At 33.2% G+C, this 18,922-nt stretch overlaps 1 protein-coding gene across 11 annotated transcripts in view; it reads right to left on the bottom strand.

Annotated features, from left to right (window-relative positions):
• LOC109686404 (teneurin-1) overlaps positions 1 to 18,922 on the bottom strand; it is an 835,907-nt gene that overhangs the window by 499,442 nt on the left and 317,543 nt on the right. For all 11 annotated transcript variants that reach the window (XM_074064014.1, XM_074064010.1, XM_074064012.1 and 8 more), the window contains 2 exons: positions 18,015 to 18,275; positions 15,848 to 15,904 (listed from right to left, as the gene is read on the bottom strand). In XM_074064014.1, the coding sequence (XP_073920115.1) occupies positions 15,848 to 15,904; positions 18,015 to 18,275 (318 nt within the window). The remainder of the gene's footprint in view (positions 1 to 15,847; positions 15,905 to 18,014; positions 18,276 to 18,922) is intronic.

Raw genomic sequence — 18,922 nt, 5'->3', positions numbered from 1 at the left:
TCTTTTTATTTCATTTGTTTCTGCTTGGGACAACATTTCTCTTGAAATAAGCGCTTATCTGCTATTTATTTTTCCTATTTATTTATTTTCCTTATAGTTTCTTTGTCTGGATTCTGTTACTTTTCCTTTTTGATTACTATTCATCTTTACATGAGTTTTTTCTTCCTAGACCAGCTATTTGTAGTAGGTTCACATAGGAGACATAGGAGACAGGCCAAATCTGTTCCTGACTGACACAGATTCTCTGTGGTTTAGATTGAAGCCTCTTTTGACAATGGGATGTGTGTGTGTGTGCGTGTGTGCGTGTGTGTGTGTGTGTGTGTGTGTGTGCGCGCGTGCGCACAGAGGGAGAGAGAAAGAGAAAGAGAGAGAGAGAGAGAGAGAGAGATAGAGAGAGAGTTTTAGTTTTTTATCCTCGACTCAATAAATACCAGAAGCTGTAGGGTTAGTCAATATTTAGCCTCTCTCTTCTATCATTCTTTAAAATTATTCCCACAAAGGTGATGTGTATTTTTGCTCCCCTTCTTCAGATCTGACTTCATTTTGGCCCATGTAAACTTAATTCCACAGCGTGAGACAATTACTTTGAAGTATGTTTCTGCTTTACCTGAAAAATAGTCATCTCTAGGCATTTTCCTACATTCCCTGTTCAAAACTGAACTCGGAAGCCTTTATTCATCTACTGTGGTCCCCATTATTGTATTGGTGAAATTTCAGAGAAAAGAGGGAGCAGGGCCAAAGTTACTTTGCCATCCTAAAACTGGAATTCACCTTATTATTCCTTAAACCACAGCTCTATTGTCTCACTCTATGAAGCTATATTTGACTTCCTCAAGTTAATTTAGATACTACTTCCTTTGTATTTTCATTGTATTTTGGACATAATCATAGTATAGAACATATCACAATGAATTGTAATTGTTTACATATACTTTCTTTCTACCAATCAGAGTTTCAGGCCAGGGACTGTGATTTCTTTGGGTTTTAGAAATCTGCAACACTGCTTGACAAATAGTAGGTGTTCAATAAAATTTTGTCAAACTAATGAGTAAGTTGCAATCCATATTCTGAAATGTCTTATGAATTGTGTATCTAGAGTACAACTTTTTCATGTTGACAAACAATTTGGTGGTTCTACTTTTACAAGAGAAATACGTCCAAGTTCTTCAGTGTGGTAAATGGTTTTCTTACAATCTGGTTTCAAATTATCATAAAACATCATCTTACCTATCTCATTTAGCATGCTAACTAATAGCATGCTAGCTCAATTTTTTTTGCGATTTCTAGAATATGTCATGCCCTTCAATGTCTCTGTGTTTATGTGCATTCTGTGCACTCTGACTGAAATGTCCTTCCTTTTCTACATAGTGAATTCATCATATTTGAAGGTATAGTTCAAAAAACACCTATGTGGAATCTTTTCTGTGCTTCTACTACATGCATTTTGCATGTATCTCTATTATAAAACTTACCTCTATTGCACCATAATTATCTATTTGTATGTCTTCTCCCCAATTTTCTCACTGATTGTAAACTTCTCAAGGTCAGGGAAACCGTGAAATTATTCATTTCTGAGTCCCTAGTCCTTTACATAGGTGTTTGAATAAACTCCAGTGTTGAAACAAATTGTAATGAATGCTATCAAATGTTCACATGCTAAAGTCTGAAAAGCACTTTTTCTACTTTGTATCTTGCAGATCCTTCAAATAACTTCATTCACTGAATCAATTCTGAACATTTATAATGGCTTGGAGAAATCATTTGATGAGCTTGCTCTTATAGAATTCTTGTACTATTTGGCATTGCCCATTAACTTGCACTTGAGTTTCTCCAAATGTGCTTTATTTTAGTAATCTTAATGAATTGGATCAACAATGCAGTGATCCAACCAAAACTGTAGTTTCTGGCTATCTTGACAACTGGGAAAAAACATTGATATTATTCTGGTCAGTTGGCCAAATTGTATAGGAACAAGCTGATAATGCCATCGATGTTATTTTTATCAGCACCATTAAGTCTAAGTAAGCAAGCTGCTGAATAGAAGGCTTAAAACTGAGAAGGGGATCAGTAACCAGTGTAAAGATCAGTTAGAAATGAATCAACATGGGTCATAACACATATGTACACGAAATCAATGATGGGAATATTTCTGTATAGCTATCCTTAACTCAACTAGCAAAAATACTTTGTCTTCCTTATGCTTGTGTCTTTTCTTCAACAAAACTAATGATAAAGGCAGAACAGGACCTGCCTACAACTGAGGAGGGGGAGAGAGTGAGGGAGGGGGGCAGGGGATAGAAATGACCCAAACAATGTATGCACATGTGAATAAAAGAATAATTAAAAAAATAAATAGGAGTATCACAGTCCAGGCTGGTCCTGTAAAAATGTGAGATCCTATTCTAAAAATAACTAAAGCAAAAAGTTCTGGAAGTGTGGCTCAAGTGTCAGAGTGCCTGCCTAGCAAGCTACACACTGTATATAACTATACAACATCCAGGAAAAGGCAAAAGTATAGAGAAAGTATCCAGGGGCCAGTGAAAGATGGAGTGATAAATAGGTGGAACACAAAGGATTTTTAAGGTTCTGAAGCCATTCTGTAAATTAAAATGATGGATATATGTCAACTTACATTTGTCAAAACCCATAGAATATACAGCACCAAAAATGAACTCTAATGTAAACCATGGATGTAGGGTGATAACGATGATGTGCCAGTGTAGACTCATTGTAACCAATGAACTACTGGTGAGGGATGTTGATAATGGAGGAGGATGTATATGTGTGATAATATAAGGTATATGTGAACCCTTTGTACACCTGCTTAACTTTGCTGTAAATTGAAACTACTCTAAAAAATAATCTGATCAAACACAATTTACACATGTATGGAAATACAGAGTGGAACTCCTTTGTACAACTAATTTACACTAATAAAAATAAAAGCCAGCCAAAAAAAAAACCATGGCTTTTTAATTTTTATCTCTTCCCATATCTCCTTATCTTTTCTCAAGAACACTGACTTGCTTCTACAAGTAATTTAAAAATGTTTAATAATGTAATAAGTCTTACAGAATGGTAATGATGTTCCATACAATATCTGAAGTGTGGCAAATTCATATATTGTAAGGTTTCAAAATATTCTTGTTTCTTTTTAAGTCACTGGCCTATCCAATGAGTTTTTAACTTATGCAGGAAAGTTGTGTTACCATGGCATGGTCTGTAGTAGATTAAGGTTACAACATTTATACTTAATAGTCTCAATCATATACCTATAATAAACTTTGGTCATTTAGAAAATGTTTTCCAGAAGAAATTCATTTCCCTATGAGCCAATAAAACAGGGTTTAACCGAATTTCTAATTTAAATTCCTTCTTTTGTAAATATGGTCACCATTTCTGACTTAATATTTTTTACCTTTTGTCTAGAGGTACCTGGAAACTCAATTATTTCTCTAGTTTAGATCAGCAGGTTAAACATATTGAGGCTACAATTCAGTATAATGTACAATATATAGAAAAACACTTATTACTATTTAATATGCATACCATTTCTGACACATGTAAAATTTTTGAGCTTCATTTCTTTATTACTTTGATAATAACTGTTGAAGTAATATAATAAGACTTCAGGTTTTGCAAAATATGGGGGATAAATATAACCAGTAATTTAAATATTGTTTATAATGCAGTGCCTGGAGAAAGATCCTGCCTGGAGAAAGTATTTGGTTTTCTTATGTTCATGCCCCTCTTGGGTTAATTAAAAATGCTGTTTTATCATATCCATGTTGAAAATGTGATATTTAGCACAACTAACTTATGTAAAAGAGAAAGATGAACAAATTGCTGACCTAATATTTCTGCCAAATAGTTCTCATAATGGTACTTCATATGGAATAAGTTAAATAATGAAGTAATTAAAAACCATAAAAAAGTAGAAAAGTAGAAAAGAAACAATGTGAAATAGTTTTCATGCAAAAACAAACATCTCCCCTTTCTCATAATTGTGTGTAATAGGTTTGAATTGCACCAGAGATAAGGCTTGCTAAATAATCCCAATAAGCAGAAATCCCAAGTTATGAACATCATGTTAAATATTACTTATTCATGTTAAATATTACTTGATTTTCTAAAAGATTCATTTATATGGTGATTTCATACAGCATATAAATCTATGAAATGGTTTGCATGCAACACCTCAGGAACATGCTTGACATAGTACGAGACATCTATCACTAGAACACATAACAATCCACATTCTTTTTAGGAAAGCTAGTAAATACTCCACTATACATGATAAGGTAGTGATGCTATGGTATTAAAATTAAAAGACTGATAAGTGTACTATTAGAGAATGATTTTCTGGAGTAAAACAAAAGTTGAACTGGCATAGAAAGGGACAGGGCTAGAACAGCAAAGAACAAGCAGCAGTCTTTTCTCATCCATATCAGGACAGTGTAATAAATTACTCTCTTCTCTCTCATACTGTCAGGAGAAAACGATGGTTAGATTAAACCTCGCTAAGGCCTAAAAGGATAATTTGTCAGTATTTTCCAGTGTACTACCAATGCAGCATTGATTTGTTAGGGCCCTTCTATTTTATTTACACTAATTCAATCTGGAACAACTGAAACCCAACTTGTTGGAAAGCAAGATATTTCTTTATTTTAAGTCTCATGAGCCCAAGGTATAAGGTACAACAAAATATGTCCATATTACTCTTCCTAGTTCTTATGGATAAAGACCAATCCCTTCATTGGAGGCAAATTGTTATCAGAGAAAACCACTTTTCTACTGAGATTTACCTTGGGCTAATTTCTTTTTATAAAATTATGGTTCTTAGAGAATGTGATAAAAAAAGTTCCAAATGCCTGCCCAATTTAGTAGACTTGTGATTCCAGTTCTAGGAAGCTGCCTGGAATGAGACATAAAACAGAAACATGTTGATAAAACTTCTTATGGCTAAAACTGATAAAATGACAGTATTTAGTTTGATGTACAAATGACATAGCTTATGAACAAAACTGCACTTGGTACATTTTCTTTCCAAATCCTTATTGCCCCCAATGCAAGGTATACAAATTAACAAAACATCCATCATATAGATCCAGGAATACAATGAAAACAGTCAGAGGTTAAAATAATTTATGCACATATATCAAGTGTAAGTGAAAATACATAGGTACTTAATCTAAGAAGTTAATATTGTCTGTTTCCTTTCCTTGCCTTGCCTTTTATGTGGTTGTTTTGTTCTGTTTGCTTTTGGATTTCTTTTTTGTTTTTACTTTAAAAAAATTTTTCCCTTTACTGTTGTGCTGTGTGGGGGTACATTGTGGCATTTAAAAAAGTTCTTACAATGTTTCAAGTATATCATACAGGTACCTCATTGTCAGCGTTGTTTTAACTTTAAAAAAATATGGCAAGACTGGTAAAAATGTTACGACTTGATGGGCTTATAATTCCTGTAAGGCTGAAATGCTAGACTTTCATTAGCAATTCCTTTTTTAACTTTTACAGACATTTCTTCAAACTCTAACATGATTTGGGATTAGTAAAATCCCACTGTAACATCTTCTTATACTTTATTATTCTTATGATAGTGATATGATAGTGTGACTGTCCTATAGATTCACATTTCTTAACAACTTTGGATAATACAGTTATATTTTGAACACTTTTAAAAAAATCAATTGATTCATACTTGATAAAATATGGTTGTGTCTTCATAAACAAAAGGTTCAATAGTTTCCACTGGAATGACCAGGCAATTCAGTCAGAAAATATATCAATTTAGGAAATGTCTTAAATAAATCAACTTATTTGACAATTTTGATTGGCTTGTTTATTTTCATAAATCATTCAAAACAACACATGCATGTGATTTATTAATTTATTTATTGATACTAAGTCAATTTATATTTACTGTATCTTAGCTTTTAACTACACTGATATAAAGTTCTCCTGTAATACTCATTTGACTTGTGATCTAATTGTGATTGAATATGAGTAAGTCTACCTGCATTGATGTAGCATATCAATCATATGTGTTTCTCCATGCACAAATTAGACTGAATATTTTATATTTGAAGGTCAGCACACTTATCAAAAACTAAAACTAAACAAATACAGGAAACAGGAGAATAGTGTTTGACTGATTCAACAATTAACTTAGAGGTTTAAAAACTATTGATTATATTGAGCTGATTGACCAAATCATTGAAAAGCCAAATTGGCTTAGGCTTACAGAACACCCTTAAAAATCAACTGCATGAGGAATAATATTTCAAATCAACCAAAAAGAGTTATTTTGTTCTGCATAAAGATAAAGCCAGAAATTATACATCAAGAAATAAATTTTTATACATATTTACTCATTCATCAGTATTTGTTGAACACCTGCTAAGTGTTCCAATGTATTTTAGGAACTTTACATACTTTAGTGAACAAGACATACAAGGAACCCAGTCTTCATAAAACAATTCTGGGAGAGAAACAGACAATATATAATAATCACAGTTCACAAGGAAATTATATAGTCGATGATACATGCTATGGAAAAAAAAAGGTAGAGTAGGGTAAAGTTATTGGGAGTTCAGGGGTTGGGATAAAAATTCTAGTACTACATAGAATGTGTCAGAATAAACATTTAGTAGGAGACATCTGAGCAAAGATGAAGAAAATGTGATAGTTAAGCATGCAAAATATGAAGGAAGAAAGTTTCAAGCAGAGGGATCAATTAGAGTGAAGTCTCTTAGGTAGAAATGTGTTTAAGGTTCTTTTTCTGGAGGTTGACAAAGATGTCAATTTGATTGGAGCAGAGTTTAACAGGGAAAATGTAGAAGGAGGTGAGGTGAGAGAGACAAGAGGGATGTAAGCCACGGAGGATATTTTAGGCTGCTGTAAATATTCTGATGGTGAAATGAGAAGTGGATTGTAATATTTTTAGCAGAGCAGACCTCCACTTTTAAAAAAAGATCACTCTCAGAAAGATGGGGTCCTATTAAGAGTCTATGAATTAATCTAGATGATAGATGATAGTGGCTTGTACAAGGTGGTAACAGTGGAAGCAGTAGTAGAGCAAACAGTTTGCTGAGAAAGGTTTGAGAGGAACAGAGTGTTCAGGATGACACCAGGTTTTTGGCCCAAGCAACTAAGTAGTAGTATTGAGCATCTATCAACTGAGATGGGCAAGTTTGCAAGTGGAACAAATATCAGGTAGTAGGGAAGATCAGAAGCTTAGTTTTGTACAAGTTGAGATAAGATACCTATTAAACATTCAAATGAAATTATGGTGTAAGTAGTTAAAAACAGATGTTGGAAACAGGCTTTTGGTTAAGAAAGATCCGAAGAGTTGTCAGTATATTATTAGGTGGTGTTTTAAGCCTTACTATGTGAGTGAGTATAAATGGTGAAGACTCAACAACAAAGACTTGAACACTGGGGTACTCCAACATTAAAGGGTCAGGGGAAAACAGGAAGAATCAGCAAATAAGATAGAGAAGTGACTAAAAATAGTCAGATAAGAAAAACTAAGAGAGCATGGCAACCCAGAAACCATGTGAAAAAATTGTAGAGAACGCACAAGTTCTTCAGGGAATAGGATACCCTTGAGATATCTATATTTTTGTTTTGCTCCTGATTTAGCAGTGGTAACCCAGGTTTGTAAAGCATGTAGTAGAAGAAAAAAATTTGGATTATTTCACAACACTATCAATTTTCTCATGGTAAAGGGATTAAAGACATACATATATTTCTTGTATAGGCCACAAAATCTTTCTAGAGTTAGAAGAAGAAATGTTTGAGCAAATATAAACTTGTCAGGTAACAATGAAAATAAAGGATAAGTTGTCTCAGAAAAATTAGCTTTGCACTTACAAAAATCAAAATAAATGAAAAGTGTGCTGGGCATGGTGGCATACATCTATAATCCTAGCCACCTGGGGGAGTAAATAGGAGGATTATTGTTCAACCTGGGAGGCAGAGGTAGGAGGCATGAGACACTATCTGAAAAACAAACTAAAATAAGCAAAATGACTTAAGGGCTTGGCCCAAATGGTAGGGTGCTTTCAAAGGCCCTGCATTCAAACTTCAGCACCATAAATAAATTCATGATAGATAGATAGACAGTATTTAAGCACAAATTTCCAGATTGTACTGGCTATGAAATAGAAACAAAAATTTTAAAGTATGGACTTCAGTGAAAAAAAGGAAATGTTACTTAAAATCAACCACTTAGGATAATAGTCATTTGTTCATAGAAGCACAATTATGTGTGCACTATTAAAACTGTGAAATGACAAATACATGTTTTTCATTTCAAAGGAAAATAGCATGGTATATATAACATGAAAGGTTTTTAATTTGCAGCTGTCTTTTTGTTTTACAACTGCTAATTTTTAAAGACTTGCTTGTCCACCAGATTACAACACTTCCCATGCCCTATTTCCTCTGTAAGTCAGAAACTTGATCTCTAAACATAGCTCTTTTAAGTATGTACGTTCTACATATGGAGCTCAAATTTCATGAGGAACATCAAAAGGAACAGGTGACTTCGCAGTGATGCAAACAGCAGAATATCATCTAATAATATGTTGCAATAGATTTTTCACTTTATTTTCAAAAGGAACACACACAAGCACACACACATAGTTATGTTAAAGAAATAAATCAAGAGCTAAAGCTGAGGATTGCCATAGAGCATTTTATAACCCTGGTCTCTTTTTTATTTCAGAGAAGGTTTTGTTTCTAAATTTATTTTAAACATTGGAAAGAGTTCTGTAAGCAGCAATTATTGGCCATTTAAAGAAGTGGTCCAGAAAGCAGGTGAGTTGGATCATTCTTCTGTGACATCATTTTCATTTCATTTATTTTTATAACAATATCAAATAAAAATAATAGCATATGATACAAAGTTGTAAAGGACAAAAAAGCACACAGGAAAACATCTTCCTCTAACTTCTGTTCCATAACCAACTAGTTCCCCTCCATAAATTCCATTAAAATTCTTCATTTACTATTAATACTTCCAGAGAATTTCTATGCATACACAAGCATGTATGCATACATCTCTATTAAAATCACACACAGAGTGTAGCACACTGGACTTCATAGTTTTTAAACTTCAGGTTGTGACCTAATAGTGAGTCATAAAATTAATTTACTGAATCTGAATGAATGTTACAAAGAAATAATAGAATAGAACAGAATAGAATATGTCAAAGTATGCTGTTCATAGTAAGGGCAGGTATTTTCTTATGAAATTTTCATCTCTGTTTTTTATTTATAGACTCATTGTGAACTGAGTTATGATGTAAAATGTATTTCTTATAAAAGATTATAGACAAAAAATCCACTGCTATACACAATGATTCAAAACTTGTAGTTTTTCTCTAATGATGCATCTTAAAGATTGTCCCACTTCAATTCATAGAGTTCTTATTTTGTTTCTGTTAAATTTATTAAAATATTCACAAACATAAGAGCATAAAGATTAATAATATAATCACCTATGTACCCTACTACCTAGATTAAGAAATAAAAAATTATAAATCCATACAAATAGTCTCAATGGAATTTAACCTACCATACAATCCCTACTTGAACCATCCAGCTTCTCCTACCATGCATGTCACATTCTTTTGAAGGTGACAGAGTATTCCAATGCATGAATATACTATAAATTTTTCAAGTGGCTTCCTGTTGCTAAATATTTTGATTGGTATCCATAACTTATCAATATTTCAAACAATGCTGCAGTGAACAACCTCATATACATCACTTCATGTCATCCAATAGCTATAGGATAAGTTTTAAGAATTGAAAACACTGGGTCAAAGAAGCTATATTTTTGCTAAATATTATAATATTTTCTTTCATACAGACTATACTCCTGTGACTAATACTTAATATACATTTTTTCAAAAAATTATATTATCAAATGTTTTTTATAGCCAGTATTATATTTGCTAAATGAGACCACATTATAGTTTTAATGTGAATTTCTGTTAAGAGAGAGATTATTTTTTAATATTTTCAAGAACCATTCTTATTTTCTCTACTGTGACTTATATTCTGTTGTTGCGATTTTTTTATTAATTATAAGTAGAAAAGTGGGCAAAAGATGTCAACAGACACTTCAGAGAAAAAGAGATATAAATGGGCTTGTACCATGTAAAAAGATGCCTAAGCTCACTTATAATAAAAAATAGTACCACAAACAGATATTATATTTTATCTAGCATATTATGTATTAGAAATATTTTTCATCATAGCTAATTAATAAGTATATGGGGAAATAGACACTGTTCATACAGTATAAGTAGGAAGATAAACTGGCAATTCTTTTTTCAGAGGAGCATTTGGTAATATTTATAAAAACATTAAATGCATATATATTTGGTCCATCATTTCTACTTGGAAGAAATTATCCAAGACATATGCAAAAAAGATGTGTGCACAAATGTTACGGGTAATACAATTTTTAAGATCAAAGTACTGTCATTTGTATATGTAATTACAAATTTGGGAATGACACATAGTACACTATTAACACCAGTGGCATCTAAAGGGTGAAGAGGAAAGAGGACGTTTCACTTTAAACCTGATTTACTGTTTTAATTTAAACTATCAGTTGATATTATTTTAATAATAAAAATACTAGTTAAAAATTATCTACTGAAAAAATATGATCTTATTATATCTATCCTGATAATAACTTGATGTTCAGTATTATCAAAATGATTTTCAATTGTAAGAGTATTGCAGTAACCACAGAAGTGTCTCACCCACCCATAAAGTAGTCCCAATGACTTATACACTTCCTCTGATAGTGTAACATGTCCAAAAGAGCTGTTACAAAAGTCAACTGCACAGTCTCATACATGCCTAATGGTTCCAACAGAGCCATTAGGATGTCAGTTATATGGCAGGGCTCCTGCCAAAGCTATTACCAAATCATTGCGTTGTTTCACACACTTCCTTTGACATTCAGATGGTTCCTGAGGAACTGTTATTACTGCTATGGAAGTGTCCTGTGTAACTTACACTACCAAGGGAAAACAAAAAATGCAAAGGAAAGAAGTATAAAACAAACAAACTCCCTCCACTAAATGTACATGAATGGCCCCATATGGTAAAATATCAGAAGGAATAAATCCTCATTTAAGTATAACTATTACATGTCAGTCAAAAAAAACCAGGTGTTAGTCTAGGCATTTTTTCCACAACTTAACTGTTCCCTTAAAGCAGTTTAGGGTCTTAGAATGGCACATGCATAGCACATGGTAGCTAAAGCAGGGTTCTATGGTATGCAGTGCAGAGGCAACAAGAAACAGTACTAATGTATTCTTTGGCTGTCATGAGATTGTATCAGATATTCCTTTACCTGTAAAGATCCTGCACAACACATAAGTAGCCCAGTTGCTCAACAGTCATGGAAATCAACATGGCTTCTGAAATTTTCAGATTCTAGCCCTACCTTAAAGGGCTTCTACAATGACAATAAGAAATACAATAGCATGAGTTAATCCTTAGCCAGGTATGAAGTGAATTTCCTCTAACAGTCTTATACACTTAGCAGAACAATTTTTTTTTGCTATTGAAATGATGTATTATTTAATATAAGTGTAAGGATTTTTACCTAGTTTAAAATGAGTAAAAAACAGGATGGCTCAGGTAGACTAGTGAGTTCCCTATGATACCAGATGTTTCAGAAGTTGAAGTTGTGTCTGTCTAATCCTTCATAACAGAAATGCACACTATAGCACCTATCCCACAATATGTGCATCCATAAATGAATGTGATTGATTATAACCACATTTAATTATAAAAACACATTACAAAGTACTACTTATCCATTTTCTAATTTAATCTTCACAAAACCCCAAAACTTTGAAATACGTACTATCTCTATTTTACAGACCAGGAAACTGGGGCTAAGAGAGCTTTGGTTATATGTCCAAGGACAAGCGTCAGTTAAGTTGCAGAAATAGGGACCAAGCCTGGATCTATCCTATACTATAGCTGTTCTTAACAACATATTAAGAGTATTGTTCATTTACATTATATTAACATAATCATTTTTACTTTAGTAGATGGTTTTACATTCTTTGTGCTCTTAGATCAGGTTATAAATTCCAATCTTGTGGTATAAACTAAATTGTATTTAAATTGTTTTTATTCTACTTAGTTGACCTCTTTGGAAACATATGCCTACTTGACACTGACTCTCCTACATTGGGAAAATGCTTTAGGAATCAAATGGGTGGGCAACATTTGTATTACTGACCATATCCCCTGGTTGTAGCTGATGAGATAGTGGTAGACATCTGAGTTAAGCTAGGAAAATGATTTTGTGTCCTTGGAAGTTAGCAATGGTTCTATAAAACATGTAATTCATCTTACCTTATTCCTAACAGAAAGAAATACAAACTGGGGGACTATATGAGGTTTTATTCTTGTTTTATAGATGGAGATTTAGAGAAATGTCAATCTGCAGAGACAGGGCTGAAGGAAATGCATTCAGAAGCAAAAGGAAAACTCTTAGCAATTCTTTTGATCTGGTCCCTACTTGTGGTCCAGCCACACTCTTGCCTTGATTCCCACGAAGCATTCCCATGTCCATTTAATAAATTTGTATTTCTTTAAGCTACCTTAAGTTGGTTTACTGTAATAAACCATTCTAACTAATAGGGCATCAATATCTCCTACTAGTCTGTAAATTCCTTGAGGTTGGGTATTGTGTACTATTCATTTTTTATATATCCCTAGTATCTAATACAGAGCTTAGCAAAGAGTAGGTCCTCAATAAATACTGCTTGAACAAAAATGTCATTATCATCAAGAATATAGATATAAGTAATATTTTCAGAATTTATACTTTATTAAAAGTTATGAATGTTTTTCCTCTACCTATTTCTCTCTGGCTTCTTGACACTTTCATTTTCAGTTTATACTCTAACTTTTTCATTTAGGCCACATGTGAAAAATGCTTTTGGAAGTTGATTAGTCTAATTTAGCTGCTGATACAATTTTTTCTTTCAGCCCAACGTACAGTCAAAAGTAATTACTTAGGATATGATACTCTGATCACTGATATTGATAGTCAGGTAGGGGTGCCAAGTTCTAAGAAATGCCCATTGGATCACTCATCAGAAGTAGAGTTGTGCATTAGATGGCCAGAAATCTGACCCACCCAAGTTTTTCTAACCTTACAAAATCTTGTCTCATAAGATCATAGATGATCCATGATATATATATTATTTCTAATTTAGTTTTCTTCTTAAAACAATGTGCATTTCTCATTTATTTAGTGCATACTATATCCTGTGGCTAAGTATTGAAGCTATAACACTAATAAACCTGGTTCTGTCTTTAAGTAGCTTCCAGGCTAGTACTTATGAACAACCATTGTGAGGTTAGAAAATACACAACTCAAGCCCTGGTTTATGATTAATAGTAAGGTGAAATGGGAGTGTGGAAAGTGTAGAATTAATGAAGCATGATGGTTGATACCAAAGTGGCACCCAGGTATTGACTGCCCATAGGTCCTCGGATGAACTTGATTGAATATGCATTTTCTTAATATATAATTAACCATCAATAGATGAAGGATTTACCTAGGACAAATGTGAGGCATTGGAAACAATATATATCAACATTATGATAGTCCTGTGAAAGCCTAGAAATGAGTATCACCTTCTGTTACCTGATAATTTCCCTTCCCTGTACTTTAGATCGTTTGGTCCAAGTGCTCCAATTCTGAAGTTGAGTTTATTATAATTCTTCAGGGGTTACAACATGCAAAGAAGTGAAATTGAATTAAAGACAACCAAATAGAAGTGATGCAATGAGAAAAAATTAAATATTCTGAAAGACTCGACCAATTAATGAAATGAAAGAAATAAGTCATTTTAGACATGACTTTGAAGGATAACTAGAAAAACTAAGTCATACTGTATTCTACTGGGATAGACAGAATTGTAAGCAACTTTGAAATTGCTTCTGAGATTATTTCTCACTTGGACAACTCACCCAAATTAAGAATTTCTCCTGCCTTCGTATTTATCCACAGTCACAGCAGTGGAGGTTAATTTATCCTAAACTTGTCCATAATATTGTGCCTCATCAATAATCAAAAAATCAGAAAGTATAGGAAAACAGAACAAAATAAAATGTCACTGACTCTAACTGAGGCACAAAGATATAGGGTAATACAGACTCTGAAATAGTGAAGCAAATAGATCAAAATATTTTAAGCAGTTTTACTTTTCAAATATAGTATATATAAAGTTAATGAAATGGATGCCTTGGTAAACATACGTTCATGAATGAATGATAACACTGGGAAATAAACAGCAGCATTTCATACAGATACCAAGTTAAATTTGTTGAAAAGAACATGTTTCTTCAAATTAACAGGTTTTTGGAAAACACTCATCTCAACTCAAACTTCCTGAATACGAACCCATGGGAACGCTAAATGCAGGGCAGGCCTGGTTATCAGCTATTGAAAATTTGTGAAATCCATGAAAACTTACCACAGATCATAGATAAGATTCCAAATTATATACTTCTTATTGAAAATAGTAATAGAAGTCAGAGCAAAACATACAGAGCCATATGTTCAAGTTCACATCATGTTGAAAGGTGTTCCCATCTACAGTGGACCATTCTGGGGACAGTACAATTGTGAGATGACACACAGCTTTAAAACGAAATGTGAGACTAGGTAGGACAATGGAGGAGGTCATGACCAGAGGGTTGCTTGTCAGAAGTCCCTCTGGAGGACCATTCCAAAACCTGGAAACTTGGATCCCACAGGTGGCCTTGATATCTACCTGGGTCCTCTCCAAGAAAAGGTACCACCCCAATGATGAATAAATGACTATTTAGAAAATAATCTATTGCACTTAGTTACCTGGTTTCTGAATTGTTTCTTAATACTTCTTTACATGCAAAATGGGAACTGATAATAGATCTAATTCAGGTGGCCATGAGGATGAAATGAGATAAAAGTACAAATAGTGTATTAGGGAATTTTTAAATGATGATCTAATAATAGCGAATATTCATGCTATATATGTTTACAAGTGTTATTCTAAACCTTTATACACCAGCCTTTTCCTAATTTTGAATCACTGTGGTTGGATGTGATGACCCTACTACAAGTCATTTAAGAAAGGCCCAGAACAGACTAAATAATGAAAATCATTTACAAATGTTGCTTTTAGTAACCTTCCTCAATGTGGCAAAACCCAAAGAGTACAACAAAGGCAAAATTACAAGAACATCAACACCCTATCACTGAAAAATGACACTATAAACACAAGTTTACAGAAAAAAATGAACTTTTGTTTTCATTTTAAGGTATTATTTATAATTGATGACACAAACACAATGTGATTATAAAGCCAAGCAAGGAACATCTAAAGGAAAAGACCAAGGACTTCTGCTGGGTGGCGTTGGAAAGTTATGACAATATCAGATTTTTACTGAGTGAATGTTAAATCATTCAAAAATGGTGGATACGTAGGAAATCATGAAGTTAAACTCAACACAACCTGATTTCAATCTCTGCCCCAAACCAAATCAATGTTTCCACCTGAAATCATGTCTTATGTGTCTCCCTAGCTTCACCTTTGCTTTATCTTCACCATGAAAATACACACAATGAAGGAGGAACACAAACCAATCAGCTGCCACTGAACTAATCTCTGACAAGGTCATTGACCAGGTTTGTATGTTGTTGTTTGTCAGTGGAGCAAGATTCACCTTTCTGTGTGCTAGGTACTAGGAGATGGGGTGAGGTTAAAAAGCAATTTGTAGTCAAATATTTAGAAACACTTGCCTTGAGTAGAGCCAGCTGGAGCCTCCATGTCACAACAAACAGGAGAGAATTTAAAACCTGTAATGGCAAGCATATGACTAATTAATCCCTGTCCAAGTCATCTGGGAATTCCTGAAACTACAGCCACAATTTTTCATCAAGGGTTTTTTAAAATTACAGCTTTATTGAAATATAATTCATGTAACTTAATATTCACAACTTTTGAAGCATACAATTTAGCAATACTTTTTAGTATTTTCAGAGATGTACAAATGTTAAAACTACTTAATGCTACAATATTTTCATTATCCCAAAAAAAACTCACATTGTGAGTCCTGAAGTGATAAAAGAATTAAAGAGTCCAATGAAGAAACTTCTGTCTTGTATTCTAATGTTTCAACCCAGTGACTCATTATAAATTCATATTAGGAGTGGGATGATGCAGTATAAGCAGTCTTAGCGATATAGGAGATCACTTACCACTCCATTTCACACAATTTTGGTTATTGCTTTTCTTGATTGACAAGATGAATCCCAGAAAACTTTGGTGACTAACCCAGTCTCCTAATATCAATCCTAGTATTTTTTCACTTACATGAATATGCATACATATAGCAAATATGTTCCTTCTTAATTTCAATACATTACCTCTTACACTCTTGGCAAAGCCAAATACACACACATGTTTATATATATATATATATATATATATATATATATATATATATATACACATATATGTCTTACATATGAAAAAAATATATATCATATATATATGAAAATATTAAAAAATCAAGCTCTCAGGATACTTGGTGATATTACAAGGTGTTTATAGCCAATTATTTAGCAGATAATATTTCTTGTAGTGGGGCAGCCACACATTCCTGTTTATAATCTTGTATCTAGTATCTACTTTGAGCAGAAGGAGGCAGAAGAGGATAGAATACAAAAGCTGCCAGTACAAAGTGATTTGGTACCTCTTTGCCACCTGAGAAAATGCTAATTAGCACTGTTACAGACTAAGCTTTGTGCTCTTCATGATGGAGGTCATAAAATTTAGACAAACAGAATGTAGAGACTAGATTAATGTATTTAATATTCATGAATGTGCCCATTATGAAATGATTTTATTTCTTTAGTAAGAATGGAAGAAAAGAAATAAAATAAATCAATCCCTCTCCCCAAAATCAAAAAGACAAAACCTTTCTTTTTCTAAAAGTTGTAAGAAATAAAATAATATATAATTACAATATAATGATATATACTATTGTTAGTACTTATTGTCTGCAAATGGTGGATTGTTAATTCATTTCCTGTTTTTCAAATCATTTCAGTTTAGCCTGGCCAATTTGAATCTGTTTGTACATTCAACAAGTTAATCTGGATCAAAAAAGAAAGCTCATATATACATGGTATACAATTGTTCATATCATTGTTCATGCACTTAAACTCCAAATATATGAAATGAGTACTTTCTGTAATAAATACCACTGATATTACACTGGAAAGCAAAGATGAAAATGAAAAGTATGAATAATGAATAAGTAATGCACAATGCTGCTCACTCTAAGAGGTTATTTCTCTTGGGGGTTCCCTAGAAAGGAAGAATATTTTGTCTATCATGATAAATAAATGTGTCTATTTGCCAGATATCCAGGTATATAGCTTCTTCATTGGACACCACTAATTTGCATTTCCTTTCTGGATATTAAATAAAAGATGGTCAGTTTTTTTCCATGTTGCATTACAATCTATTTGAAAGCAACAAAATGAACACTTCAAAAAGTAGCCATCCAGAACCAGGCACAGTAGCTAATGACTGTAACCCAGTTTATGTATGTAATCCCAGCTATCTGAGGCCAGCCCAGGCAGAAAGCATGAGATGCTGTCTCAACAAACAAGCTAGGCATGGTGGTGCACAACTGTAATACTGGCTATGTGGAAGGCATAGGTAGGAGGATTGTAGGCTGAGACTGGGTTGAGTAAAATATGGGAGTCCCAATTTGAAAAATAGCAAAAGCAAAAAATGGTTGGGCTCATGGTTCAAGTTGTAGAGTGCCTGCTTAGCAATCATGAGGCCTTGAGTTCAAACCCCAGTTAAAAACAAAAGAGAAAAGAAAGATGGGCAGATACAGGAAAGAACAAAGCAAAGGTTAACAACTATTCTCACTATAGGTAGTTTTATTACCATTTTCCCCATCAGACTTCCGTTCATGGTCAGTGTCAGTCAAGGATAATGCAGAGTTGGCCCGGCTGGACAGACAAGAACTGTGTTCTGACTTCATTCCTCTTATCCACATTCTCAGGGCATGGTCAGGTGAGGCAGCACCTTCTGTCTCTGTGTCTGCATCAGATCCCATCTCTAGCTGGTAGCCATGCCGAGCAACACTGTGCATGTCTGTCTGGTAGCCGGAACATAGAGTGTGAGGGGTTTCACAGAATTCGATCTCTGAGAATAAACAGAATTCAAAGAAAAGTTTAGAAATATGAAAAAATACTCCATAAAATCTACTTTTTTCCTCATGTCTACCCTTCCCCATTGCTAGTAATTATGAGTTTTTGCAAAGTTAGAATTTTGTCCTTCTGTTTATGGTAGCTAGGATTCTGTGCTTATTTTGTAATTCTGTAGCTTAAAATTATGCTCCTGCTGTTTCTTACAAGGTTCTGGGAAAAGCATGCCAAAAATAGCTTTATAGTTACAATTTTTGGTCACACAAAATATAATGAAATAAGTAGGTGCAGAAGAGTATAACATGTAGAGTGTTTTAAAAGACATTCTTCTAGAAACAATATATAATATATATGATCTATAGAACACACCTATACTTACAATATTAAAATTATTTGTTTTTCTAAGTATTTCATATGAATAGTAGTTAAGAATAAATAAATCAAATTGAAAACCCTGAGGGGAGAAATGTATTTAATTCAAATATACATTACAGAAATATTTTTCCTAAAACATGTAACTTAAACTCTAAAGTTACAAGTACCTAATATTATTATTTCCCATTGTGTGCAAAGCATGCTAAGGCCTACTTTATACTAATTATTTTGTTTAATTTATTCTTTTAACAAATACCTACAAAATACCCA

This window comes from Castor canadensis, chromosome X (assembly GCF_047511655.1).
Source record: "Castor canadensis chromosome X, mCasCan1.hap1v2, whole genome shotgun sequence".
NCBI classification, from domain to species: Eukaryota; Metazoa; Chordata; class Mammalia; order Rodentia; family Castoridae; genus Castor; species Castor canadensis.
The sequence above is the reverse complement of the archived record's forward strand: the minus strand, read 5'-3'. Positions and strand labels throughout refer to the sequence as shown.